At 40.1% G+C, this 16,851-nt stretch overlaps 1 protein-coding gene across 1 annotated transcript in view; it reads left to right on the forward strand.

Annotated features, from left to right (window-relative positions):
• Positions 1–15,662, forward strand: part of LOC139718917 (uncharacterized) — a 28,598-nt gene extending 12,936 nt beyond the window's left edge. The window contains exons 3-8 of the mRNA XM_071630367.1: positions 502–669; positions 1,883–2,050; positions 10,870–11,037; positions 12,262–12,428; positions 13,638–13,805; positions 15,513–15,662. Coding sequence (XP_071486468.1) covers positions 502–669; positions 1,883–2,050; positions 10,870–11,037; positions 12,262–12,428; positions 13,638–13,758 — 792 coding nt within the window. The 3' untranslated portion in view covers positions 13,759–13,805; positions 15,513–15,662. The remainder of the gene's footprint in view (positions 1–501; positions 670–1,882; positions 2,051–10,869; positions 11,038–12,261; positions 12,429–13,637; positions 13,806–15,512) is intronic.
• The last annotated feature ends 1,189 nt before the right edge of the window (positions 15,663–16,851 follow it).

Raw genomic sequence — 16,851 nt, forward strand, 5'->3', positions numbered from 1 at the left:
CTGACACGTTGAAGGACCTTTATTGAGGCGATGCCATTTTATTTTCTGCCGGAAGAGATGGGTTTTTATCATCAGTGTTTCAAATCACCCCCGCCCCCCTTTCGCTCCACAGCTCAAATCCATAAGTCCACATTTTATGATCTACCTCTTGGTGCTGCCAAGGTTTGTGTAAAAAAAAGAGCACCTATTACCCACCAAACATTAAGAATCTGAATTCATGGGTTTTTACTTGTGGTGTAGATTGTTGCTTTGTTCAAACTTACAGTTATGTGTCCACAATGTTACATTATGTCTTCAGAATGAAAATTGTTACAATCCTCCGTGCCAATCGGTCGGGATCCTTATTAGAAAATATGTACTCTTTGTTTATGTGTTGTTCGTATTTGTGTGTGTTGGAGGGAGGAAAAGTGATGAAAACATGGAGGTATTATATTCACACTGACAGGATAGTCTTCCCTTAGTATTTTACGTTATTTCTAACCCTCTTCATGTACTGCACAGCTGGAATCAATCAAACACTCTGGACGACTTGACATTTCTGCTGCTGCATCAGAGGCATATGCCAAGAGTATTTGCACCATGCCAAACCTTAAGACTCTGGAGCTAGAGGAAGTCAGCCTACCCGAAGGTTTCTTTCTTGCCCTCAAGATACCAGCATCAGAAGCAAGGGTATCTTAATTTGCATTTGTTATATTCCAGTGTTATATCGTATAGTGGGCCATAGAGGAGAGATTCATGTTGACCGTTTTGATTAGAATCGAAAATGAAAGGAATTACAAAGTTTTCTTTAATACAGAAGGATTGTAATCATTCGATCAGAAACCGATTTTTTTTTCTTTTTCATAAAATGAAGGAAGAGATGGATGGGGTTTCCCAAGTACACAAAACAATGATTCCAATATTAAGGTCTACTGAAAATTGAATAGGAGATGCTGACATAACCCCACAATCCTATATAACTTTAGGTGTCACTCCTTTGATGCATGTACTAATATTACAAATGTGAATGGTAGTGGTTTCTTTAATAGGATAGAAAAAATAGTGCAAGATTTTTTTGTGTAAAATTAAATGGAAAACTTTACTGAGGCAATGTCATCGTATGTACTTACTGAAGTGATGGGTGTTTTCATCTGTGTTTTACATCATCCCCCTCCTCCTCACTCCACAGCTACAATCTATAAGTCTTCATTTCATGATCTACCTCTCGGTGCAGGCAAGGGGTGTGTTAAGAGAAAAATATATATATAAACATATCTATACGTAAATGTATATAAATATGATAGGGGTATCTCAGCTTCTACGAGCATATGAAATCGTAATCATCATCAATACCTGTATGATATTTCCTTCATTTCTACAATAGCTGGAATCAATCTGACACGTTGAAGGACCTTTATTAAGGCGATGCCATTTTATTTTCTGCCTGAAGAGATTTTTTTTTTTATCTGTGTTTCAAATCCCCCCCCCCTTTCGCTCCACAGCTCAAATCCATAAATCCACATTTTTCTTTTTCATGGTCTACCTCTTGGTGCTGCCAAGGTTTGTGTAAAAAAAAAAGAGCACCTGTTACCCACCAAACATTACGAATCTGAATTCATGGATTTTTTTACTTGTTCCGTAGATTGTTGCTTTGTTCAAACTTACAGTTATGTGACCACAATGTTACATTATGTCTTTAGAATGAAAATTGTTACAAGCCTCCATGCCAATCGGTCGGGATCCTTATTCGATAATATGTACTCTTTGTTTATGTGTTGTTCGTATTTGTGTGTGTAGGAGGGAGGAAAAGTGATGAAAACATGGAGGTATTATATTCACACTGACAGGATAGTCTTCCCTTAGTATTTTATGTTATTTCTCACCCTCTTTCTGTACTGCACAGCTGGAATCAATCAAACACTATGGAGGACTTGACATTTCTGCTGCTGCATCAGAGGAATATGCCAAGAGTATTTGCACCATGCCAAACCTTAAAACTCTGGAGCTAGGGGAAGTCAACCTACCCGAAGGTTTCTTTCTTGCCCTCAAGACATCAGCATCGGAAGCAAGGGTATCTTAATTTGCATCTGTTATGTTCCAGTGTAATATCGTATAGTGGGCCATAGAGGAGAGATTCATGTTGACCGTTTTGATTAGAATCGAAAATGAATGGAATTACAAAGTTTTCTTTAATACAGAAGGATTGTAATCATTCGATCAGAAACTGTTTTTCTTTTTTAATAAAATGAAGGAATAAATGGGTGGGGTTTCCCAAGTACACAAAACAGTCCTTCCAATTAAGGTCTACTGGAAATTGAAAAGGAGATGCTGCCATAACCCCATAATCCTATATAACTTTAGGTGTCACTCTATAGAAGATACATGTACTAATATTACAAATGTGGATGGTAGTGGTTTCTTTAATAGAAAAGATAGTGAAGATTTTATGTGTAAAATTAAATAGAAAACATTATTGAGGCAATGTCATCGTGTCTACTGTCACGACTCAACCCAATCACCACATCATGACAATCAAATGTTCCGCTCCATTCCTGGCAGATCGCACCCAAACCATCACAACAATGTTGCAAAAGACCACGATTGGGAAGCCATGTCTTGATCTGAGAGCGATAACTTGCTGCGGACCTCTTTATTGGTATTAGCCTTGTTCAAGGCGCATCACATCTCCCCCCTTAAGACGGGAAGTTATGGAAGAACTTTCCAGTCAAACTGCAAACAGTCGTTACAAACATGTTCCGAAACACAATACATAAAAAATGCACAGTTGTGTGTTCATACACTAAAGTGGATTCTTCACATAAACAAGCTCAAACTTAATGAGCCTTATCAAAACCTTTCTTGAGCGTAGGCTAACTGTCTAAATATAGACCCACTACCTGCTCGGAACAAGCATGTGCGTATACGCGCAAAACTTTACAACCACAACATTCCTTCTTTTCTTTTTCTTTTTTTTTTCTGCTTGGTCATAAATCATGAAGCATGTATTCTCTTTAGCTTTCCTGAAATGCTTATGAGTATCAAATGGCCAACATTTCAACACCTAGTCAAAGTCTAAGAAATGCTGCTGGTTCAGAACAAAATACACTGTACTTGTATCATGAAACAATATACCATAAATATGGACAGATCAAACTTCTATCTTAGCTTGATGTGCATATGCTTGAGAAAAAAAACGCTACACATACCACTGAATAACCTGCATACACTGATAATCATGCAGTTTGCATAATGAACTTCACACATTTTTGTCGTGATTATATGTCACCAATAACAGAAGTAATCTTCCATTCACTATACTTAATAACCATTTTTTTACATGGTGAGCTTGTAGCAATCTCAACTTTATTAAAAAGCTGATATAACAATGTGTTCTGCTCAACGGTTTGGTCTGACAAACATCTCTACATTTCTAATTCCTTGACACTTCTGTTCAAGTACTGTAAAGCCTTGTTCGTCAAGACAATAAATGCATGTACAGTGACTAGAGTATAGCAAAACAATGCAATTATGAACACCTGTTATACTCTCTCTGTTTCTGAAACAAGATATCACATGAATATAACCTGGTTATGTCTGTACACCTGTATGGTCTCATGAACCTTACACATTCACAACATTATGAATATCATAGTGTCATAATTTCACTCAATCGATATCTATGCTATGGAAAATGTGTATAATTGGTCAACTCTGTGATACCACAAATATTCCAACTCTTGCAAATTAAGCATTTGAAGAGAAGCAACGACAGCTTTTGTGTGTTTGTGTGTGCTTTCTGCAAAAAGCAATGCAACTTAATTTGCAGTTCCAATTAATACAATGTCTACATTTTACACTGTATCAAAATATGCTGTATTACTGAAAACCCTTTTCTTCAGCACATAAAGCATAAAACATAGCAAAACTCATGCTATATCACTGGAAATGATTTTGCCCTATTTTGGTGCAAAAATCATGACAATTTGGAAAACATGCTGCTTTTCCCATGCAGACAAGAACAAATTATAAATACAAATTAAAACAGTGTACACAATGTTTGTGTCATCATTTCAAAACAAGAACACTCTTTCTTTGACATGAGAAATATCCTTCTCTTACAATAACATGGAAACACATTTCTTTTGTCTGGTATTGTTCATGCTTCCAAGTCATCACCAGTCTGTTATCTCTGGACATTAAGCACATCTGTGTCCTTTTGTCCCATCCGTGGAAATACGCGTACTTCTATCTTATCCACGGGACAAAGCGTCTGCAATGACATTGTCTTTTCCGCGTACGTGCTGTATCACAAGGTTGTACTCCTGTAGCACTAGCGCCCATCTGGTTAGGCGTCCATTTTTGTTCCTCATTCGCGACAGGAACACAAGCGGATTGTGGTCTGTGTACACCAGCACTGGATACTTTGTAGTGTTCAGGTACACGTCAAAATGACGAAGAGCCATGACGAGCGCTAACGTCTCCTTCTCGACAGTGGAGTACCGTCGCTGATGTTTGTTGAATTTTCTGGACATGTACGCGACGGGATGGTCAACTCCGTTGTCGTCCTTCTGCATCAGGGCTCCTCCTCCTCCTGTGTCACTCGCGTCCACCATAAGAATGAACTGCTTGTCGAAGTTCGGCGCTGCAAGAACCGGAGAACTCGCTAGCATCGCCTTCAGCCGGTTGAAAGCAACTTGACAGTCATCTGACCAGTCGAACTGCGAGTCTTTCCGCAACATGTTGGTGAGCGGTGTTGCAGCATCAGCAAAATTATGGCAGAACTTCCGATAATAGCCAGTCATGCCCAGAAATCGTCTCAGCTCTCGCTTACTCTGTGGGCGGGGAAAGTTCAGGATCGTCTCCACCTTTGCTTCAACAGGCTTGACGGAACCATGTCCCACAATATGACCCAGGAACACGACTTTTGCTCGGGCGAACTCACATTTCCTCAAGTTCACCGTAAGGTTGGCACTGGTCAAGCGGTCAAACAGTGCTCTGACTCTCAGAAGGTGGTCCTCCCATGTATGGCTGTACACTATGATGTCGTCGAGATACGCCTCGCATCCCACCAAGCCAGACGTGACGGTGTTGATGAGTCTCTGGAATGTAGCGGGCGCGTTCTTCATCCCGAACGGCATCACTTTGTATTGGTAGAATCCGTCAGGAGTCACGAATGCAGACAGTTCTTTCGCTCTTTCACTGAGGGGAACCTGCCAGTACCCCTTCAAAAGGTCAAACCTACTGACGTATTTGGCATTCCCTACGCGATCAATACAATCATCGATGCGGGGCAAAGGGTACGAGTCTGACTTTGTTTTCGAATTGAGCAACCTGTAATCCGCACAGAAACGCAAAGAACCATCCTGCTTTGGAACCAACACACAGGGAGAACTCCATCCACTCTTACTGGGCTCAATAAGGTCATGTTCAAGCATGTATTGAACTTCCTTCCTCAGAACATCCATTTTCAATGGATTCACACGATATGGGTGTTGCTTGACAGGGGAGGAGTCCCCCACATCAACATCATGCACCACCACACTAGTACGACCTGGTACATCACTGAAGAGGTGTTCATACTCATGGACTACATCCATCACCTGAGCTCTCTCTACTCCTGGAAGATGAGATAATGTGTCAGATAGATTTGCTAACACCTCAGAATTCTTCAACATCAACTGCGGAATTTCCACATCATCACTCTCACTGTCTTCACCATCCACTTCACAACCGATTCCAACTGTGGCAACAGGCTTTTCTTTAGCCTCTTCTACATTTTCAACATACTCCTTTAGCATGTTGACATGACAGAGTCGTCTCCTCTTCCTCCTATCAGGTGTCAGGATGATGTAATTGACATCACTCACCCTTTTCTCAACCACATATGGCCCTGCATATCTAGCCTTCAAGGCATCTCCTTGAAGAGGGAGCAACACAAGAACCTTAGAACCAGGCTCGAAATGCCTCTCTTTCACCTTCCGATCAAACAGTCTCTTCATGTTAGACTGGGCTGCCTTCAGATGACCTGCAGCTAATTCACGAGTACAAGAAAGTCTATCCTTGAACTGACACACATAGTCCAATAGGTTGGACTCTGGCTCAACCAAGATCTTTTCTTGCAAGATCTTCAAGGGACCACGAACTGAATGCCCAAAGACCAGTTCAAAAGGACTGAATCCAAGAGATTCCTGGACCGATTCTCGAACTGCAAACAAGAGGAGAGGAATACCCTCATCCCACTCTTTCTCGTGCTCACTGCAGTACACACGCATCATATTCTTCAAGGTTTGGTGAAAGCGTTCAAGAGCTCCCTGGCTCTGTGGATGGTAAGCACTTGAGTTCTTACATTCTACACCTAACTCACTCATCACCTGTTGGAAGATTTTGGATGTGAAATTAGACCCTTGGTCTGACTGCACACACTTTGGAAGTCCTACCATTGTGAAGAACTTCACAAGAGCTTTACTGACATTCTTGGCAGTAATCGTCCGTAATGGAATTGCCTCTGGGAAGCGGGTAGATGCACACATCATCGTCAGCAAATACTGATTACCCGACTTTGTCCTTGGAAGAGGACCGACACAATCCACAATGACCCGACTAAACGGTTCTTCGAAAGCCGGAATTGGCCTTAAAGGGGCAGGGGGAATCTTCTGGTTTGGCTTGCCAACTACCTGACACACATGGCAAGACCGACAAAACTCTGCGACGTCATGTCGCAAACCTGGCCAGAAGAAATATCGAAGCACCTTCTCTTGGGTTTTGTTGATCCCCAAATGACCTGCCAATGGTGCTTCATGGGCAAGAGATATGATCTCCTTCCGGTACATCTTTGGTACCACTACTTGATGAATATCTCGAAAATCCTCATCACTTGTGGCATCAGGAGGGCGCCACCTCCTCATCAAGATACCATCCCTCTTGTAAAACTTCACAGTTTCATTCACTTCCTCATCCTCAGGTACAAGTGACTGTGCAAGACGCACTATTTCAGGGTCTTTGCCCTGCAATTCAACCAGACTCTTACGAGAAATCTCTGACATTTGACCATGGTCCATATGTGCATCATCACTGCTGCTAGACTCTTCAAGTCTAGAGAAGAAAGTATCAGCCAAGATATCCTCTTGCTCCTCTTTCTCCAGTTCACGAGCCATTGACCTGGTAACAGCACATGAGGGAAACACATCAGGCATATCCTGAACCAATTTCTCTGTGGCTTCGTCAACCACGGGTGTCTTACTTGGGAGAAAGTGAGGCAAAACCTTCTCTCCAGCGATATCATTGCCGAGCAATAAGGTGACACCTTCGACTGGCAATGTAGGCAAAATACCTACTACAACTGAGCCACTGACAAGATCGCTCTTCAATTCAATATTATGAAGAGGCACTCGGACACTCCCACCTTCAACTCCCCTCACAAAAACTTCTGAATCCACAGAAGATTCAACCGAAAATGGCAATGTATTTGCACACAGGAGACTCTGTGATGCTCCTGTATCCCTCAAAATGTGAACCTGAACCTGCTCACTATCAGGCGTCAAACTAACATACCCTGAAGATATGAAAGGTTTGTAATTCTCTGCCACCCGTTCAAACGATGGCAGATGCTCTGTGCGAGTGATAGCAAAAGCATCTGGCAATGCTTTGGGGTTGCTAATCCCCTCTTTTTCTCGCTTCTTCTTCAACTTCCAGCAAGCTGACATCACATGTCCGTCCTTCTTGCAATAGAAGCAAGCCTTGTTCGGCTTTTGATCAAGATCGGGCTTGGGAATGCTTGGAGCAACAGCTCCTCTTCTTGGCACACCCTGGCCTCCTTTCTTGCTTGAAGAAAGTTTGAAAGTACCCTTGTGGGTAAGCACATACTCATCAAGGAGGACAGCAGCTCTCCTGGCACCATTCACTTCCCTTTCCTCCAGGTACTGCCGCTGATCTGGGTGAACACACCTCTTCACCTCCTCTAACAATACCAACTCTTTCAGTTTGTGGAAATCATCAACACCAGACGACCTTAACCAGTGTTCAAAATGGGTCTGCTTGTGTTGCACAAAATCAACAAATGTCTGATCATCCCGTCTCCTATAATTCCGAAACAGTTGCCTGTGGGCTTCCGGCACCAACTCGTACGCCCTGAACACGGAACTCTTCAAATTCTCATAGTCAGAACACTCTTGGATAGTGAGAGACGCATAGACCTCTTGGGCCTTCCCTACCAGCGAGCTCTGTATCAATGTCGGCCACACTTCCTTGGGCCATTCTAAACTCACAGCCACTTTTTCAAAGTGCTGGAAAAACTCTTCTACCCGGTCTTCACGAAATTTCGGAACCAATTGAGATTGCCTTAATGCATCAAATTTTGATGACTTTGCTGAACTGCCGGAAGAAGGTTCATTCGATTTTGCATCGATTGACTTGATTTCGAGTTCTATTTTCTTTGCCTCGACTTCCAGCTGCTTCATCCGAAGCTGGATCTCAATTTTCTTCAATTCACTTTCTGCAGGGGTTACCAAAGGTGTGATAATTTCACCATCATCTGTCCCTGCTTCATCCTCTGACAAAGAGGCAGGCCAGATACCAGTATTGGTAAAAAACTCAGAAATTGTGTCCTTGATCTCTGCTTTTCGATCCGATGTTTTGATCGGGATTTCTAAAATCCGAGCAACTTCCACCAGTTCTGCCTTCCTCAGGTTATTAAAACCTTCTTGAGTGGGTTCATCAACAAAGCTCTGCACGACATCAGCCATTGTGGGAATATCAAAATCAAAACTTGCAAGAAGTCACAAATCCTCACAAAACTACAAAGCCTTAACAAAAGAAATGCACTGCATATGAGTACACATGTACGCATGAACCCAGTCACATGCGCAGAACAGGCAAAAATGTTCTACGATAAGCAGAAAACATCAAAATCCCTAAGCCTTCGAATCAGGCATACAATCAGAACACCACGACATCACATTAGCATGTGATCTAAGGTCATAAAATGAGTATACACACTCACTACAAACGACCACATAGCACGATTGTGCAAACCAAGGAAAATATATCAAAGCCTTTAACCGAGGCTAATCTTCCAGAAAATTCGGCGTGACCCGTAGCCAATGTGTACGCAAGCCCCCACACATACACATCCAGCAATACGCACACTCACAAACTGCACTAGCCCTACACACGACGCGCTAGACCGACCGACCGTCTGCGACTACAAAACACGTGCGAGCCCAATGCGCAATACCCACGCTATGCACTATATACGCACACAACTGAATTGGTCTACACAAGACCTTCATGCAAAAACGACAAACGTTCCAAACGTGAGAATCCTCACCAAAATCTGCACTAGGCCTTCACACAGAATGTAGCCTATACAACTACTAACACAGTCAATGACTGCCAAAGCCTACGCAGCATAAATGTTATACACAACGTGCACAACCAAACGTGAGAATCCTCACCAAAATCTGCACCAGGCCTTCACACAAAACGTAGTCTAAAAACTACAAACACAGTCAATGACTGCCAAAGCCTACGCAGCATAAATGTTATACACAATAAATGTGCACAACCAAACGTGAAAATCTTCACCAAAACGCATGTGGCCTGTCAAAACCAACATGCAAACAATGCAGGCCCAATACATAAGCCTGTCATCGACGCTATACACTTGTCTACATACTAAAAACAAACGTGTACAGCCAAACGTGAGAATCCTCACCAAAACGCATGAGGCCTAACAGAACCTACATGCAAGCAGGTACATAGGCCCGATACGACATGAGCCTATACACCATCGACGCTATACACTACGTACTTACAGCACACGTGTACAACCAGACGTGAGAGTCCTCACCACAATCCGCATGGAACATGCGAAAGAAAACGGCTTGTCTGTTCATTCTCCCGGACAAGCCCCCAATTTGTCACGACTCAACCCAATCACCACATCATGACAATCAAATGTTCCGCTCCATTCCTGGCAGATCGCACCCAAACCATCACAACAATGTTGCAAAAGACCACGATTGGGAAGCCATGTCTTGATCTGAGAGCGATAACTTGCTGCGGACCTCTTTATTGGTATTAGCCTTGTTCAAGGCGCATCACACTACTTATTGAAGTGATGGGTGTTTTCATCTGTGTTTTACATCATCCCCCTTCTCTTCACTCAACAGCTACAATCTATAAGTCTTCATTTCATGATCTACCTCTCGGTGCAGGCAAGGGTTGTGTTAAGAGAAAAAAATATATAGAAACATATCTATACGTAATATGTATATGTATATGTATATGAATATAATAGGGATATCTCAGTTTCTATGAGCAAATGGAATCGTAATCATCATCAATACCTGCATGATATTACTTTCAATTCTACAATATCTGGAATCAATCTGACACGTTGAAGGACCTTTATTGAGGCGATGCCATTTTATTTTCTGCCGGAAGAGATGGGTTTTTATCATCATTGTTTCAAATCACCCCCGCCCCCCTTTCGCTCCACAGCTCAAATCCATAAGTCCACATTTCATGATCTACCTCTTGGTGCTGCCAAGGTTTGTGTAAAAAAAAAGAGCACCTATTACCCACCAAACATTAAGAATCTGAATTCATGGGTTTTTACTTGTGGTGTAGATTGTTACTTTGTTCAAACTTACAGTTATGTGACCACAATGTTACATTATGTCTTCAGAATGAAAGTTGTTACAAGCCTCCATGCCAATCGGTAGGGATCCTTATTCGATAATATGTACTCTTTGTTTATGTGTTGTTCGTATTTGTGTGTGTAGGAGGGAGGAAAAGTGATGAATACATGGAGGTATTATATTCACACTGACAGGATAGTCTTCCCTTAGTATTTTATGTTATTTCTCACCCTCTTCATGTACTGCACAGCTGGAATCAATCAAACACTCTGGAGGACTTGACATTTCTGCTGCTGCATCAGAGGCATATGCCAAGAGTATTTGCACCATGCCAAACCTTAAGACTCTGGAGCTACAGAATGTCAACATAGACGACGGTTTCTTTCTTGCCCTCAAGACATCAGCATCAGAAGCAAGGGTATCTTAATTTGCATTTGTTATATTCCAGTGTTATATCGTATAGTGGGCCATAGAGGAGAGATTCATGTTGACCGTTTTGATTAGAATCGAAAATGAAAGGAATTACAAAGTTTTCTTTAATACAGAAGGATTGTAATCATTCGATCAGAAACCGATTTTTTTTTCTTTTTCATAAAATGAAGGAAGAGATGGATGTGGTTTCCCAAGTACACAAAACAATGATTCCAATATTAAGGTCTACTGAAAATTGAATAGGAGATGCTGACATAACCCCACAATCCTATATAACTTTAGGTGTCACTCCTTAGAAGATGCATGTACTAATATTACAAATGTGAATGGTAGTGGTTTCTTTAATAGGATAGAAAAAATAGTGTAAGATTTTTTTGTGTAAAATTAAATGGAAAACTTTACTGAGGCAATGTCATCGTATGTACTTACTGAAGTGATGGGTGTTTTCATCTGTGTTTTACATCATCCCCCTCCTCCTCACTCCACAGCTACAATCTATAAGTCTTCATTTCATGATCTACCTCTCGGTGCAGGCAAGGGGTGTGTTAAGAGAAAAAAAAAATACATATAAACATATCTATACGTAAATGTATATAAATATGATAGGGGTATCTCAGCTTCTACGAGCATATGAAATCGTAATCATCATCAATACCTGTATGATATTTCCTTCATTTCTACTATAGCTGGAATCAATCTGACACGTTGAAGGACCTTTATTAAGGCGATGCCATTTTATTTTCTGCCTGAAGAGATTTTTTTTTTTTTTTATCTGTGTTTCAAATCCCCCCCTCCCTTTCGCTCCACAGCTCAAATCCATAAATCCACATTTTTCTTTTTCATGGTCTTCCTCTTGGTGCTGCCAAGGTTTGTGTAAAAAAAAAAAGAGCACCTGTTACCCACCAAACATTACGAATCTGAATTCATGGATTTTTTTACTTGTTCCGTAGATTGTTGCTTTGTTCAAACTTACAGTTATGTGACCACAATGTTACATTATGTCTTTAGAATGAAAATTGTTACAAGCCTCCATGCCAATCGGTCGGGATCCTTATTCGATATATGTACTCTTTGTTTATGTGTTGTTCGTATTTGTGTGTGTAGGAGGGAGGAAAAGTGATGAAAACATGGAGGTATTATATTCACACTGACAGGATAGTCTTCCCTTAGTATTTTATGTTATTTCTAACCCTCTTCATGTACTGCACAGCTGGAATCTATCGAACACTATGGAGGACTTGACATTTCTGCTGCTGCATCAGAGGAATATGCCAAGAGTATTTGCACCATGCCAAACCTTAAAACTCTGGAGCTAGGGAAGTCAACCTACCCGAAGGTTTCTTTCTTGCCCTCAAGACATCAGCATCGGAAGCAAGGGTATCTTAATTTGCATCTGTTATGTTCCAGTGTAATATCGTATAGTGGGCCATAGAGGAGAGATTCATGTTGACCGTTTTGATTAGAATCGAAAATGAATGGAATTACAAAGTTTTCTTTAATACAGAAGGATTGTAATCATTCGATCAGAAACTGTTTTTCTTTTTTAATAAAATGAAGGAATAAATGGGTGGGGTTTCCCAAGTACACAAAACAGTCCTTCCAATTAAGGTCTACTGGAAATTGAAAAGGAGATGCTGCCATAACCCCATAATCCTATATAACTTTAGGTGTCACTCTATAGAAGATACATGTACTAATATTACAAATGTGGATGGTAGTGGTTTCTTTAATAGAAAAGATAGTGAAGATTTTATGTGTAAAATTAAATAGAAAACATTATTGAGGCAATGTCATCGTGTCTACTTATTGAAGTGATGGGTGTTTTCATCTGTGTTTTACATCATCCCCCTCCTCTTCACTCAAAAGCTACAATCTATAAGTCTTCATTTCATGATCTACCTCTCGGTGCAGGCAAGGGTTGTGTTAAGAGAAAAAAATATATAGAAACATATCTATACGTAATATGTATATGTATATGTATATGAATATAATAGGGATATCTCAGTTTCTATGAGCAAATGGAATCGTAATCATCATCAATACCTGTATGATATTACTTTCAATTCTACAATATCTGGAATCAATCTGACACGTTGAAGGACCTTTATTGAGGCGATGCCATTTTATTTTCTGCCGGAAGAGATGGGTTTTTATCATCAGTGTTTCAAATCACCCCCGCCCCCCTTTCGCTCCACAGCTCAAATCCATAAGTCCACATTTCATGATCTACCTCTTGGTGCTGCCAAGGTTTGTGTAAAAAAAAGAGCACCTATTACCCACCAAACATTAAGAATCTGAATTCATGGGTTTTTACTTGTGGTGTAGATTGTTGCTTTGTTCAAACTTACAGTTATGTGTCCACAATGTTACATTATGTCTTCAGAATGAAAGTTGTTACAATCCTCCGTGCCAATCGGTCGGGATCCTTATTAGAAAATATGTACTCTTTGTTTATGTGTTGTTCGTATTTGTGTGTGTTGGAGGGAGGAAAAGGGATGAAAACATGTAGGTATTATATTCACACTGACAGGATAGTCTTCCCTTAGTATTTTATGTTATTTCTAACCCTCTTCATGTACTGCACAGCTGGAATCAATCACACACTATGGACGACTTGACATTTCTGCTGCTGCATCAGAGGAATATGCCAAGAGTATTTGCACCATGCCAAACCTTAAGACTCTGGAGCTACAGAATGTCAACATAGACGACGGTTTCTTTCTTGCCCTCAAGACATCAGCATCGGAAGCAAGGGTATCTTAATTTGCATCTGTTATGTTCCAGTGTAATATCGTATAGTGGGCCATAGAGGAGAGATTCATGTTGACCGTTTTGATTAGAATCGAAAATGAATGGAATTACAAAGTTTTCTTTAATACAGAAGGATTGTAATCATTCGATCAGAAACTGTTTTTCTTTTTTAATAAAATGAAGGAATAAATGGGTGGGGTTTCCCAAGTACACAAAACAGTCCTTCCAATTAAGGTCTACTGGAAATTGAAAAGGAGATGCTGCCATAACCCCATAATCCTATATAACTTTAGGTGTCACTCTATAGAAGATACATGTACTAATATAACAAATGTGGATGGTAGTGGTTTCTTTAATTGAAAAGATAGTGAAGATTTTATGTGTAAAATTAAATAGAAAACATTATTGAGGCAATGTCATCGTGTCTACTTATTGAAGTGATGGGTGTTTTCATCTGTGTTTTACATCATCCCCCTCCTCTTCACTCAAAAGCTACAATCTATAAGTCTTCATTTCATGATCTACCTCTCGGTGCAGGCAAGGGTTGTGTTAAGAGAAAAAAATATATGAAACATATCTATACGTAATATGTATATGTATATGTATATGAATATAATAGGGATATCTCAGTTTCTATGAGCAAATGGAATCGTAATCATCATCAATACCTGTATGATATTACTTTCAATTCTACAATATCTGGAATCAATCTGACACGTTGAAGGACCTTTATTGAGGCGATGCCATTTTATTTTCTGCCGGAAGAGATGGGTTTTTATCATCAGTGTTTCAAATCACCCCCGCCCCCCTTTCGCTCCACAGCTCAAATCCATAAGTCCACATTTCATGATCTACTTCTTGGTGCTGCCAAGGTTTGTGTAAAAAAAAGAGCACCTATTACCCACCAAACATTAAGAATCTGAATTCATGGGTTTTTACTTGTGGTGTAGATTGTTGCTTTGTTCAAACTTACAGTTATGTGTCCACAATGTTACATTATGTCTTCAGCTACAATCTATAAGTCTTCATTTCATGATCTACCTCTCGGTGCAGGCAAGGGGTGTGTTAAGAGAAAAAAAAAATACATATAAACATATCTATACGTAAATGTATATAAATATGATAGGGGTATCTCAGCTTCTACGAGCATATGAAATCGTAATCATCATCAATACCTGTATGATATTTCCTTCATTTCTACTATAGCTGGAATCAATCTGACACGTTGAAGGACCTTTATTAAGGCGATGCCATTTTATTTTCTGCCTGAAGAGATTTTTTTTTTTATCTGTGTTTCAAATCCCCCCCTCCCTTTCGCTACACAGCTCAAATCCATAAATCCACATTTTTCTTTTTCATGGTCTTCCTCTTGGTGCTGCCAAGGTTTGTGTAAAAAAAAAAAGAGCACCTGTTACCCACCAAACATTACGAATCTGAATTCATGGATTTTTTTACTTGTTCTGTAGATTGTTGCTTTGTTCAAACTTACAGTTATGTGACCACAAAGAATGAAAGTTGTTACAATCCTCCGTGCCAATCGGTCGGGATCCTTATTAGAAAATATGTACTCTTTGTTTATGTGTTGTTCGTATTTGTGTGTGTTGGAGGGAGGAAAAGGGATGAAAACATGGAGGTATTATATTCACACTGACAGGATAGTCTTCCCTTAGTATTTTATGTTATTTCTAACCCTCTTCATGTACTGCACAGCTGGAATCAATCACACACTGTGGACGACTTGACATTTCTGCTGCTGCATCAGAGGAATATGCCAAGAGTATTTGCACCATGCCAAACCTTAAGACTCTGGAGCTACAGAATGTCAACATAGACGACGGTTTCTTTCTTGCCCTCAAGACATCAGCATCGGAAGCAAGGGTATCTTAATTTGCATCTGTTATGTTCCAGTGTAATATCGTATAGTGGGCCATAGAGGAGAGATTCATGTTGACCGTTTTGATTAGAATCGAAAATGAATGGAATTACAAAGTTTTCTTTAATACAGAAGGATTGTAATCATTCGATCAGAAACTGTTTTTCTTTTTTAATAAAATGAAGGAATAAATGGGTGGGGTTTCCCAAGTACACAAAACAGTCCTTCCAATTAAGGTCTACTGGAAATTGAAAAGGAGATGCTGCCATAACCCCATAATCCTATATAACTTTAGGTGTCACTCTATAGAAGATACATGTACTAATATTACAAATGTGGATGGTAGTGGTTTCTTTAATAGAAAAGATAGTGAAGATTTTATGTGTAAAATTAAATAGAAAACATTATTGAGGCAATGTCATCGTGTCTACTTATTGAAGTGATGGGTGTTTTCATCTGTGTTTTACATCATCCCCCTCCTCTTCACTCAAAAGCTACAATCTATAAGTCTTCATTTCATGATCTACCTCTCGGTGCAGGCAAGGGTTGTGTTAAGAGAAAAAAATATATAGAAACATATCTATACGTAATATGTATATGTATATGTATATGAATATAATAGGGATATCTCAGTTTCTATGAGCAAATGGAATCGTAATCATCATCAATACCTGTATGATATTACTTTCAATTCTACAATATCTGGAATCAATCTGACACGTTGAAGGACCTTTATTGAGGCGATGCCATTTTATTTTCTGCCGGAAGAGATGGGTTTTTATCATCAGTGTTTCAAATCACCCCCGCCCCCCTTTCGCTCCACAGCTCAAATCCATAAGTCCACATTTTATGATCTACCTCTTGGTGCTGCCAAGGTTTGTGTAAAAAAAAGAGCACCTATTACCCACCAAACATTAAGAATCTGAATTCATGGGTTTTTACTTGTGGTGTAGATTGTTGCTTTGTTCAAACTTACAGTTATGTGTCCACAATGTTACATTATGTCTTCAGAATGAAAATTGTTACAATCCTCCGTGCCAATCGGTCGGGATCCTTATTAGAAAATATGTACTCTTTGTTTATGTGTTGTTCGTATTTGTGTGTGTTGGAGGGAGGAAAAGTGATGAAAACATGGAGGTATTATATTCACACTGACAGGATAGTCTTCCCTTAGTA

This window comes from Diadema antillarum, unplaced genomic scaffold, assembly GCF_040938485.1.
Source record: "Diadema antillarum isolate AM-2024a unplaced genomic scaffold, OU_Dant_1.0 scf00000102, whole genome shotgun sequence".
In the NCBI taxonomy this organism is placed as follows: Eukaryota; Metazoa; Echinodermata; class Echinoidea; order Diadematoida; family Diadematidae; genus Diadema; species Diadema antillarum.